Source organism: Mus musculus, chromosome 1, assembly GCF_000001635.26.
Source record: "Mus musculus strain C57BL/6J chromosome 1, GRCm38.p6 C57BL/6J".
In the NCBI taxonomy this organism is placed as follows: domain Eukaryota; kingdom Metazoa; phylum Chordata; class Mammalia; order Rodentia; family Muridae; genus Mus; species Mus musculus.
The window spans coordinates 78,677,142-78,692,519 of NC_000067.6; the positions used below are offsets into that span (position 1 = coordinate 78,677,142).

The window sequence follows — 15,378 nt, forward strand, 5'->3', positions numbered from 1 at the left end:
GTTGACACACAACAATCACAACAGTTGCTGTCAATGAGTTGTGAGTACCTGGCTCCAGTCACTCTGCTTTTACACTTAATCTGTAAACACAGAGATGGTTACACATATCATGCAATCCTCCCCGTTCCCTTCCCCCTTTAATCAAACAAATTATAAAATTTTGCCTTTGAATGGAGAAAACTTCAAACTGCTTTTGCAAGTAATAAAAAAGTGTGGATTAGGGCTTGAAAAGGTAAATTAGAAGAATAGGAATAGATTTTCTTGGGGTGAGCAAATTGAAACAAGGTGATTCAGAACTCAATACTGAGTATAAGTACTTTTGTTGTTTGTGTTTGTGTGTCTTTGTATGTGTGTGTGAGCAGTGGGGGACAACAGTAGATGACCACATTTTGGAGGTTCTGCAGTGTCTTCTGGGTTCTAAGGAAGTTTCTTAAAGGACATATTTTAGGAGATTGCCTAAGTAGAATTGGTCACACTTTATGCCAAACTTTATTTAAATTCATTCTCTGTGGGATTTCAGTGAGGTCTAGAAAGTAGTTTTTAACACATTTTCATAGTACTGTATTCTAAAATCTACTGATATTTAAACATAGAGCATGAAGCACTAGACACACGAAAGATTACTAGGATGTGACTATATATTATAACTAGGCATGGTCATGTGCATTCTATCTGTAATCCAAACACCTAGCAGGCTGAGGCAGGAGGATTGCCTTGAGTTAGAGTGATTGTCTCACTGAATCTTATGGAGAGAGCTCAAAGCAGAATAGTACTAATTTTCATCAAAGACTAGTTAAGTCTCCTTTTATTTACTTACAAATTATATTTTTGTAAAACGAAGCCACTGAGAGTGGGCTACTGAGGGGCACCTTTGGGCAAATCAGGGTGGTTGCCATCCTAATTAACTTTAGCACTTTGTGCTAGATTAGAAATGGGAGTACAGTTGTCCTGTGAGATAGATGGCATCTATTTTCTTGTTTTGGATCGTTCATCAATTTCTGTAGAATGCAGATGGCTGAGGAAAACCTCAGTGGTAGTGAAGGACCCAGCTTTTTTTTTTTTTTTTTTTTTTTTGGTTTTTGGTTTTTGGTTTTTTCGAGACAGGGTTTCTCTGTGTAGCCCTGGCTGTCCTGGAACTCACTCTGTTACCAGGCTGACCTCGAACTCAAATCTGCCTGCCTCTGCCTCCCAAGTGCTGGGATTAAAGGTGTGCGCCACCACTGCCCGGCAGGACCCAGCTTTTTAATTAAATAAAAATAATGTAAAATCAAGTTTAAAAGAGAATGGCTAGATACATTAGACATTGCTCTGTTTCTGTGAAGGAGGTGACACCATGACCAAGGCAGCTGAATTTGGACCTTGCTTATATAGTTTTAGAGATGTAGTTTGTTGTTATCATGGTGGGGAGCATGGCAGGAACATGGCAGCACTCATGACGCTGGGACAACATGTGAGAGCTGTGTACATCCTGATCTCAGGCCAGGAGAGGAAGAGAGAGGAAGACACTGGGCCTGGTGTGGGCTTTTGAAACCTAAAAGCCACTTCTAGTGACACACTTCCTCTGACAGGGCCATACCCCATAATGCAACAGTTCCGGTATCTGATGACTGAGCTTTCAAATATACAAGCCTGTGAGGCATTCTTTCTGAAACTATGCTAGATAATACCATGTTATTAGGATATGTCTGTTTTTTGCTACGCTGATGATGTTCTTGGAATACCACACCATTTGTTTTCATGTTACCATTTATCTTTGTAGAAGCTTTCAGTCCCCTCCCACCCACCCACCCACAAAAATCCATAGTCTGTGGGCTGCTTTTCCTAATACTTCATAATAGGACAAACTGTCATACAGCAACAAAATAAACACCAGCCTGGAATGGGGAAGCGTCCAGGCTCAGTCTGGCTTCCCACTGTGCTGTATAGCAGCTTTGGCTCTTGTTCTTACTCTCTAAGTTAAGCTGGCTGGCTGGCTCCCTTCTTACTATAAATGATTTGAGAACTTCATATGTAAATACTGTATTTACATCATTTCCCCCTTAAAATGCCTACTGTCTTTCCCCACTCAAATTCATGATCTCTTCAATTATTGCTACACACACACACACACACACACACACACACGAGAGAGAGAGAGAGAGAGAGAGAGAGAGAGAGAGAGAGAGAGAGAGAGAGAGAGAGAGAGAGAGAGCGAGAGCGCGTGCACCAGCCTGCTAAGTTCATTTAGTGTTTGTTTAGGACCGATCACCAGGGATTGGCTAATATATGAAAGACCTCATCCCTGGAGAAGACTGACTGTGTCCCGCACAGCAGCCATTGGTTGGCTGCAGTTTTTTGTTTATGGGTAGGGCCTTTTGAGGTTGTCACCATTCACATTGGCATGTCTGCTGCTGTTGAGATGGTACAGGTCTTGTTTAATCAGTTGCATTTTTAAGATTTCATGGGTGCAGCGTTCTTGTCATGTATAGAAGGCATCTCGCAGATGATGTCCAGGTGTCCAGGGGGCTCTTACAGTCTTTCTGTCCCCTTTTGCATGATGTTCTCTAAGTCTTAGGTGTAGGGCTTGTGTTAGATGTATCAGGTGGGCTGGGTACTATTCTCTGCATTTTGACCAGTTGTAATGATGTCCGTCTACTGCAAAAAGCTTCTTTGATGGAGGATGAGAGCTATACTTACTGTGGGTATAAGGATGAGTATTTAGAATGTAGTTAGGAACGGTACTGATCTAGGAAAATAGCAGTTGTAGAGTTGTAGGTTCTCCTTCCGGGCTCCTAACCATTGGCACCACAGCCAGTCATGAATTCATTCCTACTGAGTGGGCCTTACCTTCCGATAGACAGCTGTGGTTGCCCCAGGTTTAAGTGCTACCATTTTACCCTTGAGGCTCTATGGCTGTGCTGGTCTGTGTGGTTCGTAGGCTTCACAGCTGGGTAGGACTGCTGGTGGCTTTTCTCCTCTGGCAGCCTGCGTAGTATCTTCAGGCGCTCAGAGAGCTAGTCTTCAGGGAGGAGGCTTCCAGGTCAGTTCAGCTTGATTCTTCCAAGTCTTGGGTGTGAAGTATGTGGGATTTTTAGCAATAGTGTCAACGCCTCTGAGTTCTGGTAGACTACCAACGGCAGCAGCAATAGCTTATATTACTGGGAGATAACTCTCTTGACCAAACTTGAAGCTTTCCTCTGCCTGGCACTGGGATTGTTGTTAGATAGTCCATGGCTCTAGGGAAGAGTATTATTACTTCAAGTGGCAAGTGGCATAACGTCCTTCAAAGTATGTATGAGTACATACCTATACACATACTATATACATATATTTGCATGTCTACGAATGTATTTCTAACTTACATTGTTTTCCTGTGGTTTTCAAGCATCCTTAGTGTGTTAGTTACCCATCCTTTCCCCTCTTTCTCTCCCTTTCTATTGCCCCCTCCCCTTCCAGGTAAACTACACTCCTCCCAGTTTTCCCATTTCTCAGGTAACAGCGTTTGTGTCCTCCCATCTCCCCCACCCCCATAGACATACCTCTTCCCATGGTCTCTTTACTTGGTTTCTGTGGTTAGTCCAGGTTCTATTCTAAAGATTCAGAGATGGAATCTGTAAGTCAGAGAGAACCTGTGATGTTTGTCTTTCTGAATCTAGGTTCCTCTTCAGTATGCTTTCTAGTTCCATCTGTTTACCTGAGAATTTTGTGATTTTATTTTTCTTAACGGCTGAATAGAATCCCATTGTGTATACTCACCACGCATTATCCATTCACCAGTTAAAGTGAGGTTGTTTTCATTTTCTAGGTACAGTGACTAGAGCAGGACTAGGCATGCTGAGCATGTCTCTATGGAGCAGGATCTTGAGTCATTTGGGCATGTACCATAGAGTGGTGTGGCTGGCTCATAAGGCAGCTCTTTAGGCTATTGAGGATTCTTCACACTGATTTTCTTTAATGGCTCTACGCCAGTGAAGATGAGGAAGTTGGTGAATGCTAAGGATAGGACACATGGAGACCATACATTATTGTCTTGCTTTGTAATCTGATCTGTAGAAATTGACCAATATGCAGAAGTACCAAGGAAGATAAAATGTTTGCCATTCAGTCCTTGCTACTGCACAGGGTACAAGTGGGGCTCACTGGGAGATGTGCACCTGTCTTCAGTGTCTAATGCTAGTACAGCCGAAGAACAGGGAGAAGTGGGCACCTTTGTGGTTCTCTCCTGGTTGTCCTCACTCCTGGAAGTATTTGTGGATACTTAAGGTTAGGTTGGAAAGGCTATTTTTGATAACAATATATAGAATAATTCCAGGGTTAGTAGATGCCATAGAAATACATTTCCTAAGTTTAGGATATTACAGAGGGCCAGTATGCTAACTCTGAGCGAAAGAAACTTTAGTTGCCTAGCTAATATAAAGAGTTTTTCATTTAATATGATTTTTAACCAATCTATTTCTTTTTCTTCCTTCTAGATTCTCATTGAAATCTGTTAATTCTATTTTTTGAACACTTATGAATAACCACGTATCTTCAACACCATCAACCATGAAGCTAAAACAAACCATCAACCCCATACTTTTATATTTCATACATTTTATAATATCACTCTATACTATTTTAACATACATCCCATTTTATTTTTTGTGTGAGTCAAAACAAGAGAAACCAAACCAAATTAAAGCAAAACCTGTCAGTTCCAAACCGGACTCTGCATACAGATCTATCAACAGTGTGGATGGCTTGGCTTCAGTGCTGTATCCTGGCTGCGATACACTTGATAAAGTCTTTATGTATGCAAAAAACAAATTTAAAAACAAAAGACTATTGGGAACACGTGAAATTTTAAATGAGGAAGATGAAATACAGCCAAATGGAAAAATTTTTAAAAAGGTAAGATGATCTCTACTCCTTTGTGGGTCTCCTCTCCTTGTGCACTTAGCATTGTGGGAAGTGTGGTCTCCTGTACCTGGGAACTGCTGGTGTTGATGGAGACAGTCTCTCCAGGGCTTTAGATTGCTGTCTTCCCTCTATCCTCACACACTGACTTGACCTATTTTTCAGAAAGGCATGGAGAATGTGCCCTGTATGGGACTCTTGAGCCTGATATCTCCAGGGCTTGAGGTAGAACATGTAGGTAGCGTGGGCTGGGGAACCCTCTCTGAGAGTGCTTGGCACCATGTGACCTGTTTTGATTTCCCTGTGACTCACAGTGGGTTAATATCTTGGTATTTTGGATATGGCAGTTACATGGCCACTGTAGAGAATGTTGCCGTTGGCTTGAAGCAGACAAGCTGTCTTGACAGACAGAAATATCGTTGTGGTTAAGAACCTGGCCTTTAGACCTAGATTTGAAAGTTTGAATTTTGGTTTTGCCACTTACTAGTCTTGTGGCTTTTGAAAAGTTACTTTATGAGTGTAGAATTAGTATTTATGAGACAAGCTGTTTTAATTTCTGTCAAGTTCTGAAACTGAAAGAAATCTTATCGGTTAGATGCTATCTCTGCTTCAGAGATCAGAGCATTGGAGCACAGGTAAACTAGCTACTACCTTACCTGAGGGTCCCAAAGCTACCGAGTGACAGAGCTGAGGTTTGAACTCAGGCATTTCAACTCCAAAAGCTCATACTTTGTAGCTAACTGCAGATTGATTGTAAGAGAGGGGAAAAACATTATTTATTATTTTCCTATTATTTATTTTGAAGTTAGGTTTCTCTCTATAGTTTTGGCTGTCTTGGAGCTCCCTATGTAGATCAAACTGCCCTCAAACTCATGTATCTGCCTGCCCCCAAGGCCTGTGCTTTTCATTCTTCTTGGGTTTTGTTTTTGTTTTTTTCTGAGACAGGGTTTCTCTGTGTAGCCCTGGCTGTCCTGGAACTCTGCAGACCAGGCTGGCCTCGAACTCAGAGGTCCACCTGCCTCTGCCTCCCAAGTGCTGGGATTAAAGGCGTGCGCCACCATTGCCCGGCATGCTTTTCATTCTTTATGTCAGAACTTTGTGTTAAACATTTGTTGTTGGGGCTAGTGAGATGGCTCAGCGGTTAAGAGCACTGATTGCTCTTCTAAAGATCCTGAGTTCAAATCCCAGCAACCACATGGTGGCTGACAACCATCTGCAGTGGGATCTGGTGTGCCCTCTTCTGGGGTATCTGAAGACAGCTACAGTGTACTCATATAAAATAAATAAATCTTTTAAAACAAACAAAGAAAATTGTGGTTTATCAGTTTGTTCAGAAGGCTATATATAGATCGACAAAACCATTATATTTTTCTTGTCTAGGATTAGATACTTTGGGGACCTAGAATTAATTTTTAGGTTTGTAGACAACAAATGAGACATACTGTTGTCTGTACCTGAGTGTGCTTTGCTGTCAGTTAGCTAAGACCTGTGTTTCTGTCGGGCTATGGGAATGGGCTGCAAGCTAGAGAGTTAGTTAAACAAGCTGGCCCTGCACCCACCCACAAGCTCTTGGTTCTTGTTACAGCCTTTGTATGGTGGCAGGGGCAGCAACTGTCCTGGCAGGGTAACTGGGACATGGTTTAGTGCTTGCTTACTCACCAAACACCCAGGGAGGTCAGAAGACTTTAATGTTTTTAAGGTCTCATGTGGCCCATGTTGGTTACTCTTGATTCTCCTGCCTCCATGGGACTTCTACAGTGCTAGGACTGATTGTGTGGTGTATGTGACACCACAGCAGATAGGAAGACATGTTTTTCGTGACTTGTTTTCATTAAAATAGTTAGCATATTTGAAGATAACCTTCAATTTGATGAGGAAGCTTATGTGCATTAATAAAGCTTATGTGCATTAATATCTCCCAGCACTCAGGAGGCAGAGGCAGGTGGATTTCTGTGTTCGAGGCCAGCCTGGTCTACAGCCTGGTCTACAGCCTGGCCTACAGAGTGAGTTCCAGGACAGCCAGGGCTACACAGAGAAAACCTGTCTCGAAAAACCAAAAAAACAAACAAACAAAAAATCTGAAACTTTCCTCCTTACCCTGAGAAGCAGCAGCATAGAATATAATATGGTTAAAGCAAAGTTTTGCAAATCTTAGTTTAGATTAATCCTCGTGTGTGTGTGTGTGTGTGTGTGTGTGTGTGTGTGTGTGTGTGTGTTTGAGTCATATTAGAAGTGTGGCTTTCTGTGGCTTTGTTCTTTTTCCACTCTCCTTGGGTCTCACTCCCGTGCTTGCGCTCTCTCCTTCCTGTTCGTTAACAGCATGTCTCAAAATCACACAAGCCCCAAAGTCAGGATTCTGATTTACTTACTTAACAAACCACAGAGGGAAAGTTAAAGGGAACCAGGCGTTATTTGTTGAAGAAGACGGGAAATACGTACTTCTGAAATAGTTCTCCATAGTAAATGAGGAAAACAACAACAACCTAGTACTTAGCGAGGGTTAAATCAACTACCTGAAAACTTGCTTTTAATTAGACTCTTGAGTTCCATCTACCAGAGGTCTGAATGATTAAATATTGGTGTGCTTTTATTTGTAAATAACTTGTGTATCCTAGCACTGTTGTATTATGTTCTCCGAGCGTTACATTTTTTTCTGTGCCTGGAACAGCTTCAAAGCACTGTGTGTATATTTCAGGCAGTTACACTTTTTTTAGACTTTTTTTAGTTATTCTCTGAATGCTAACATGGATATTTACAACTATGTGTGTCACTCCTCAGGTATGAAAGAGCAAAGTGACCCACCCCTCTCCAAGGTTACTGTCAGGACTAGGTATGATATAGCTCAATGGTAGAATGCTTACCTAAGGTTAAAATGAGAAACTGGCTCCCAGATTCCCTGAGAACTGTGCTGTCAGGAATACCGAAAATCTGACTGAATGGTGACGAGAGCAACAGTCGTCAGGGCTTCAGTGGCAAGTTCTTAACTGTAATAAAGACACACATGTTGATTTTTGGCATGGATCTCCGTTTTTTACATGAGAGGAAGATAGAGCATAGAGTGTGAGAAGTAACGCAGATTGGTGATTAAATGGCTGCCTGGATAGGTCTCAGTTAAGATGAGACCTCAACAAGACGTAGCAAACTTGGATAAAGAACCTTCTGGGCAGAAAGACGGAGTAGTGGGTCCCAGACACGATTGAGCTCAGTTGAGTGTAGTGCTTGGGGTGGACACTTGAAGATCGTGGAGAGAGCATCTTCTGGCCCTGTTTTAGCCTCTGAAGAACAAGAAAGGATGGGCTTTATGGATGGGTTTATAGGAGGCAGGTTTGGGGTTTGCAAGGGTCACAACTTATGGCCTAAGTGCTACTGCAAAGGCCAAACCCTGCAGTCTGAAGTTAAGGGAATGGCCTTGTCTGGGTGGTTGTAAGGAATAAGAGTGGTTACGGAGTATTGTGGGATGACAGTAATGGAAGTGAAAGAAATGGCTGGGGCCAGGCTATGCTTTGTAGGTAGACTCTGGATAGGCTTGGAAAAGAGACTAAAGATGAGTGTAAGTTAAGAGTAACTTCAGTTACTTTGTTAAGCAGTTGGACATGCTGTCCTGCTTACATAGGATGAAGGAACAGGTAGGGAAAAGAGGGTGAATGAGAGAACGTCACTTTTGTATCAGTTAGGAATCCTGTTGAACAGATGGTTGTTTCGAAGAGCTCTTTGAAGCTGTCCTTGAGCCTCTGGCTTCTGTCAGGGACATTGAGCCCTGTGGGCTGCAGAGTGAGTGTAGGTGTACATCTACTACTGAACTTGGTAGAGGAGGGCTTGAGTGTTCTCTTGAATTTGTAATGGTTTAGTGATGTAAGCAACAGTGATCATCTCCAGGTAGAGAGGGAGGATATTTTAAAAAAAAAGAGCCAGGCTCATGCCTTTAATCCCAGCACTCGGGAGGCAGGTGAATTTCTGAGGCCAGCTTGGTCTACAGAGTGAGTTCCAGGACAGCCAGGGCTATACAGAGAGACCCTGTCTCGAAAAAACCAAACCAAACCAAACCACCAATAAAAAGCTTACAAGCTATCAGAGGATTAGAAAATGAATGACTGGGACGGCCACCAGACTGGGTGTTGAAACTCGTGCCTGCATTTAGTGAGCTGCGTGTGTTTCTTCAGTGTTTAATAGTGTAGCAGGGGGTTAAGTTAAATGAGTTTAGTTTTGGTTTAGCCATAGAGACTGCAGTATGAATTAGATATAACTGTGGGTAAATAGTGTTCACAAATGTAACCTTTATGAGACAGATAATTAGCTAGAACACTCAGTGGCTTAAATAACAAAATCCAGGTTTCCCATATATTTTGTTTTTTTCTTACCCCCACAGACAGGGTTTCCATATGTAGCCTTGATTGTTCTGGAACTTGCAGTGTAGACCAGGCTGGTCTTGAATTAAAAAAGATCCACCTACACTCTCCTGATTGCTTGGATTACAGATGTGTGCCACCCACCAGGCATGGCCCCTCCTCCTCCTCCCCCTCCCTCCCTCCCTCCCTCCCTCCCTCCCTCCCTCCCTCCCTCCCTCCCTCCCTCCCTTCCTTCCTTCCTTCCTTCCTTGCTTTTGTTTCTGTTTTGAGACAGGGTTTAACAGGCCTAGGCTAGCCTGAATCCTCACATAGCCAGGGCTAGCCTGAGACTCAGGACAATCCTTTTGTCTCAGCTGAGTACTTGGATTATAGGCATGGGAGGCATAGGCTCTATATGATTATTATTTTTAGAATTTTATTTTGTTGTCAGATGTCATCATTAGAGTTTATATATTCGGGTAGTATATTGGGTGATTTTTGCCATGTAAAGCCTGTCACTTAGGTTTAAATCTAGCAGGTGGAGTTTAGCACCTAGTAAATACAATCTGGTTCCTGCACAGTTAGGCCAAATTCTCACCTGTCTTCTCAGTCATGCAGAGCTCCTTGTGAAGTCATTGGAACTCCCATGTTGAGCATTTCATGGGGGCACAGAGCAAGGTGAGAGTTCCTGGACCTACAGTTAGGGCAGTGTGATCTTCCAGTTATCCCAAGTAGGACACCAGAGGGCAGCCTTGATCCCTTCCATCTAACTGCTCATCACAGAACTCTCTTAAATGTTGTTGCATTTTTAGAAATAACATTGTCAGATGGTTTTGTTGTTTAGTTTTATGTGTATAAGTGATTTGCCTGCATGCATATCTGTGCACTACATATGTGTCAGGGCCTGTGGAGGCCAGAAGGAGTCTTGGGTCCTCTGGAACTGGAGTTATAGATGGTTGTGAAGTGCCACATGGGTCCTGGGAATTGAATCTTGGTCCTCGAAAAAAGGAGTCACTGGCCATCTCTAGTCCCTTGGTCAGATGACTTTTAAGATGCATGAGATGTAATGAGCATGGCCATGCTTAGAAGCCAGCTGTATGTGTTTGTAGTTTGTTCTTTGTTCAGTTTTTATATGTAATGGAGAATTCCTGATTGTGTTTTAGTTGAAAATCCTTGAAGAAAGTATGCTAAGCAGCTTTAAAAGGAGCTAATTAATAAGTTAAACTTGAGGTTATCTGTACTTCTGACAAATCCAAATGAAATACTGTAGGCTAGTTAGGTATTCGAGGCTTAACCAGAGGGATGTTGAATACTATAACTTAGTCTCTACCTGGTTGTAGAGAGACTTTTTACTTTGCTTATCATGAAAGGATGATTAATTCAGGTTAAATGGCCATAAATATTTCTGTGAACTTGGGTAGTGGGTCACTTTTTGTTTATAGAGCACATACTGTCTGTTTCTGAAATCCACAAAGTAAACTTCTGTTCTAAATGAATGATTAGTTTAGGGCTATTTGTCTAAGAAGTGATTCAGTCAAACATACTCTGTGCTCCAGGTTCCCTGTCTTAGGTAACTTCAGACTCATGTGACCTTTTTTTTGTTTCTTGAAATAGGGCCTCAGTGTATGACTAAGCTGGTCTTAAGCTGTATAGATCCATGTTTTAGCTCAGTTCTAAATACTTTTGAAAACCAAAAATAAAGCCACCCCTTCCCCCACATCATAGTTAAACGCTTAGCATAGTTATTGGGTTGTCATGGACAATGTCACAAAGCTATTTTTTTTTTAAAGATACATCTTCACTTGAAACTAACATGTTTTGTACATTTAAAATTTGTTCCTATTTCTTCTCATCACATTAAATGATATTTGTGTTTTTATACTTTGCTGTATCAGGTTATTCTGGGGCACTATAATTGGCTTTCCTATGAAGATGTCTTCATCCGAGCCCTTGACTTTGGAAATGGGTTACAAATGTTGGGCCAGAAACCAAAGGCCAACATCGCCATCTTCTGTGAGACCAGGGCTGAGTGGATGATCGCTGCACAGGCGTGTTTTATGTATAACTTCCAGCGTACGTATGGATGGCACTTTTAAAATCTTTCTCTTTTTCTTGTTTTGTTTTTTAAGACAGAGTCTCTACGTAGCCTTGGCTGTCCTAGGACTCACTATATATACTGACCTCAAATTCAGAGATCCACTTGCCTCTTCCCACTGAGTGCTAGGATTTGAGATGTTCACCACTACAATGGGATTAATATTTCTTAATAGGTTAGCATTCTGATACCGGGTTTTGCCTTTATGTACTTACTGGAAGAGCATGTGTTAGGGCTTAGCTATTCACTTTTTGTTCGCTTCCTTCCTTCCTGCCTTCTCTTCTTCCTTTTTGCCCGCCTTCCCTCCTCCCTCCCTTGTCTATTTTGGACCCAGCTTGTCAGATGTTAAGGGGGCTTTCTGTATTTGGTAGAGCAGACTTGACATACAGGACCACTGCTCTGCTCCCATCCCTCAGGGACCTTTATAAGCACACTTCCATTTTGTTAGTCCACTTCTGAGTGGTGACTGTGATGGGCCAACCTTGTAAACAGTCCTGGAGGTGGTGCCTAAGGTCATGGTAAATGAACTTGAAACAAAAACGATGGTTTCAGCAGTTGTTTGTTATAAACTCCTGGTTTTCTTTCCATTTCTTTTTTTCTTTTTCCTTTTTTAAAGAGTTATGTTTTGCACACATGCATGTGTGCACTGGGTACATACATTGTTCTCAGAGGCCAGAAGAGAGAACGGATCCTCTCGGAACTGAGGTTACAGATAGTTGTTAGCCACCATGTGGATGCTGGGAATTGAACTTGGGTCTTGACCAGCAAGTGCTGTTAACCACTGTGCCGTCTCTCTAGCTGCCTCCCTTTTACCGATGTTGAGACAGGGTGTCACTGTTTATCCCTGGCTGGCCTGGAGACCACGGTGGCTTGAACTCCGCTTGGGATCAAAGATAGCACTACCATCCCTTCTACTTCCACTTTTTAAAATAGGCACCACCATTCTGTTTTCAGGGGTTGAGTTTACATTTCTTTTGAGAATATTTAAAAAGGATTATTGTTTTGTCATTTTACTTCTGATCCATGCTGTATATATTATATGACTTCAGTATTCCTAATTTTTTTTCTTCTTGATTTTTCTAATTTAGAATAATCTGTACCTTTTAGGAGTGCTATCTTCTTTTTCCTTAGTTGTTCTATTAAGCCAGGGTTTCAGAGTAGCTGGATCAAACTTGGTGTGATGGAGGATGCTCTCTTTTTACTCCCCAGGTGTTAGGACTGTAGGCCTCGTCACTATTTTGTTGACATGATACCTAAGATCTGACATTCAAGGCGCTGTCTTACTGCCTTGTCCAGTGGTTCTCAGTCTGTGGGTTGTGGCCCCTTCTAGGGGTAGAACAGCCCATTCACAGGGGTTGCCGAGATCATTGGAAAACATAGATATTTATATTATGATTCATAAGAGTAGCAAAATTACAGTTATGAAGTAGCAACAAGAATAATTTATGGTTGGGGTCACCACCACACGGAACTATATTAAAGGGTTGCAGCATTAGGAAGGTTGAGAACCAATGGGCTTGTCTCTTTTTACAAGGAAGATTTTGACATTCTAGAATAGATATAATTCCTTTATGTTATATTAGTCCTAGAATATAGTGAATGTGAAACATTAAGAATCCTCATGTAAAATACTAGGGATCTTGGGAACGTTAGAGGAAGATGAGTAGATAGGATATTGATCAGAACCTTCTGTATGCAACCACAGTAGTTTTCCCAGGCTGTCCATGAGAAGGAACACTCCTTTAAGATGCACATGTACTTCCAGAGGGGCTGCTGGGTGGGAGCCCTTATGCCTGTGCCCTTATGTGTGACCTGTATTCTTTTCCTTGTAGTTGTTACACTGTATGCTACTCTGGGAGGTCCAGCCATTGTTCATGGACTGAATGAGACAGAGGTGACCAACATCATTACTAGCAAAGAACTCTTGCAAACAAAGCTGAAGGTGAGGACCACAGCTCTCTTTAAGAGTCTGATGCTTTGACTTTTCCTGTGATGAATCATACTGACCCAGTTATCTTTGAGATTTTGTGGTTTTCCTTTAGAATATAAAAAGTGCAATATATATATGTATATATGTATATATGTATATATGTATATATGTATATATGTATATATGTATATATGTATATAGGTATATAGGTATATAGGTATATAGGTATATAGGTATATAGGTATATGTATGTATATATGTATGTATATATGTATGTATATATGTATGTATGTATATATATATGTATGTATATATATGTATGTATATATATATATTAGATAGACCATAGATAAAAATTGTTAATTTGCCAATGTTGAAAGGATGACAACTTTTTATTGTATATTGCATATATAAAGTAAATTAATAGTTTTGCATGTGTATAATTTTTGAATTTGTTTGTTTGTATGCATCTGCATTCATATATGTGGTTACATGTGCCACAGCACACCTGTGAAAAGTCTGTACAACCTGTGGGAGTTAACTCTCCTTTCATCATGGGGTTTCTTGTGTCATCAGGCTTGGTGACAAGTAGAATGTACCTCCTGAGCCATTTTGCTGGTCTCTCAACATAATATATTTATATCATGTGCATACGTGTTTTGCCTGCATGCATGTCTATGCACCATGTAGGTAAAGTGAAAGCTTGCCTTTGTAATCACAAGGACCTGGGTTTAATTTCCAGAACTCTTATTTAAAAAGTCAGCTGTGGTCATATCTGCTCATAATCCCAGTACCTGTGCTAGCAGAACACGTGGCTCCCTGGGGCTTACTGTTGCCATGGCTCAGGCCAGAGGACCCTGTGGAGGAGGGTTTGGAGAGCATCTCAGGAACAGTGCCAAAAGTTGTCTTCTGTCCTCCCACTCATGCGCATAGACAGACAGACAGACAGACAGACAGACACACACACACACACACATCTGTGTGCATATGCACCCATACGTGTAATCTCTGCACTTGGGAGATGGAATTAGAAAGATTAGTAGTTCAAAGTCGTCCTCAGCTATAGAGTAAGTTGGAGTTCAATCTAAGTTGGGAGAGATCTTCTGAAAGACATACAGGTGACACTCACGGAGGGAAGGAGGGAGAGAGCAGTGGAGGAAAGAAAGAGGGAAGGAGAGAGAGAAAGAGAGACAGAGACAAACATACAGGAGAAGAGAGAAAAGAGGAAGTAGGGAAAGAAAGAATGGGGGTGGTAGGTGTACTAAAATGGGAGACATTTTATGAAATAATAGGAAACGGGCAACTTCCCCTGGAAACATCACTATCAGGCATTGTTTTATTTTTCTTTTTTAGAAAGTTCCCAGGTGGACTTCTTTCCTTCTTTGATATATTCTTTTGCATTCTCTTGAAAATATGAGGGACTTTGGGCTTCTCTATAAGTAGTTCAGGTATTATGTGTTTATATGTCCATTTTGTGGAGCAGTAACTTTATTGATGAGGATTTTATCAAAGAAGATTGTATACACAGTGCTATAGAATATTCGTCCAATTCCCCACCCCCTCTTCATGCCGTTCCTCCGGCCTGTCTCCCTAGCCCCTACCACTTAACTTTCGGGGCAAGAAATCAGTTGGTGGCTCAGTGTGTAGAGAACTGTGCTCATGTGTCCCGAGTTACTCAACTGTTGGCTAACATCATGATTGTTGTGTTTCTTCAGGATATAGTCTCTTTGGTCCCACGTCTGCGGCATATCATTACTGTTGATGGGAAGCCTCCAACCTGGTCTGAGTTCCCCAAAGGTGTCATTGTACACACCATGGCTGCAGTGCAGGCTCTAGGAGTGAAGGCCAACGTGGGTACGTTGTGATCATTCCAGATGTGCACTCTCTGCTCACCTTGTTCTAGACTGTAACTGTGGAAATGGGTTCTTCTTTATTACTTTTACCTAGCCTTTAAAGAAAGACTTGAGGAAAATGCCAACACTTATTTATTCTTCTTAAATTATGGACTGGGAATGTTAACTCATTATGCAGAGTGTTTGCCCAGCATGCTCTAAGGCCTGGGTTTGATTCCCCAGTGTCGCATAACATTGGACATGATGGCACATGCCTGCCACCTCAGCACCAGGAGGTGGAGGCAGAAGGATCAGAATTGA

At 41.7% G+C, this 15,378-nt stretch overlaps 1 protein-coding gene and 1 long non-coding RNA gene across 4 annotated transcripts in view; one reads left to right on the forward strand and one right to left on the reverse strand.

The window, feature by feature from the left end:
* The window catches only part of Acsl3 (acyl-CoA synthetase long-chain family member 3), a 49,919-nt gene that overhangs the window by 19,317 nt on the left and 15,224 nt on the right, over positions 1-15,378 (forward strand). For 2 of the 3 annotated variants that reach the window (NM_028817.3, NM_001033606.2), the window contains 4 exons: positions 4,452-4,869; positions 11,096-11,273; positions 13,128-13,237; positions 14,941-15,079. In NM_028817.3, coding sequence (NP_083093.2) covers positions 4,492-4,869; positions 11,096-11,273; positions 13,128-13,237; positions 14,941-15,079 — 805 coding nt within the window. In that variant the 5' untranslated portion in view covers positions 4,452-4,491. The remainder of the gene's footprint in view (positions 1-4,451; positions 4,870-11,095; positions 11,274-13,127; positions 13,238-14,940; positions 15,080-15,378) is intronic. The other variant, NM_001136222.1, reaches the window with a different exon arrangement.
* Gm51635 lies at positions 2,827-3,563 on the reverse strand. The gene is made up of 2 exons (XR_003947894.1): positions 3,519-3,563; positions 2,827-3,215 (listed from the first exon to the last, which is right to left on the reverse strand). It is a non-coding gene; the product is annotated as a predicted gene, 51635 (long non-coding RNA).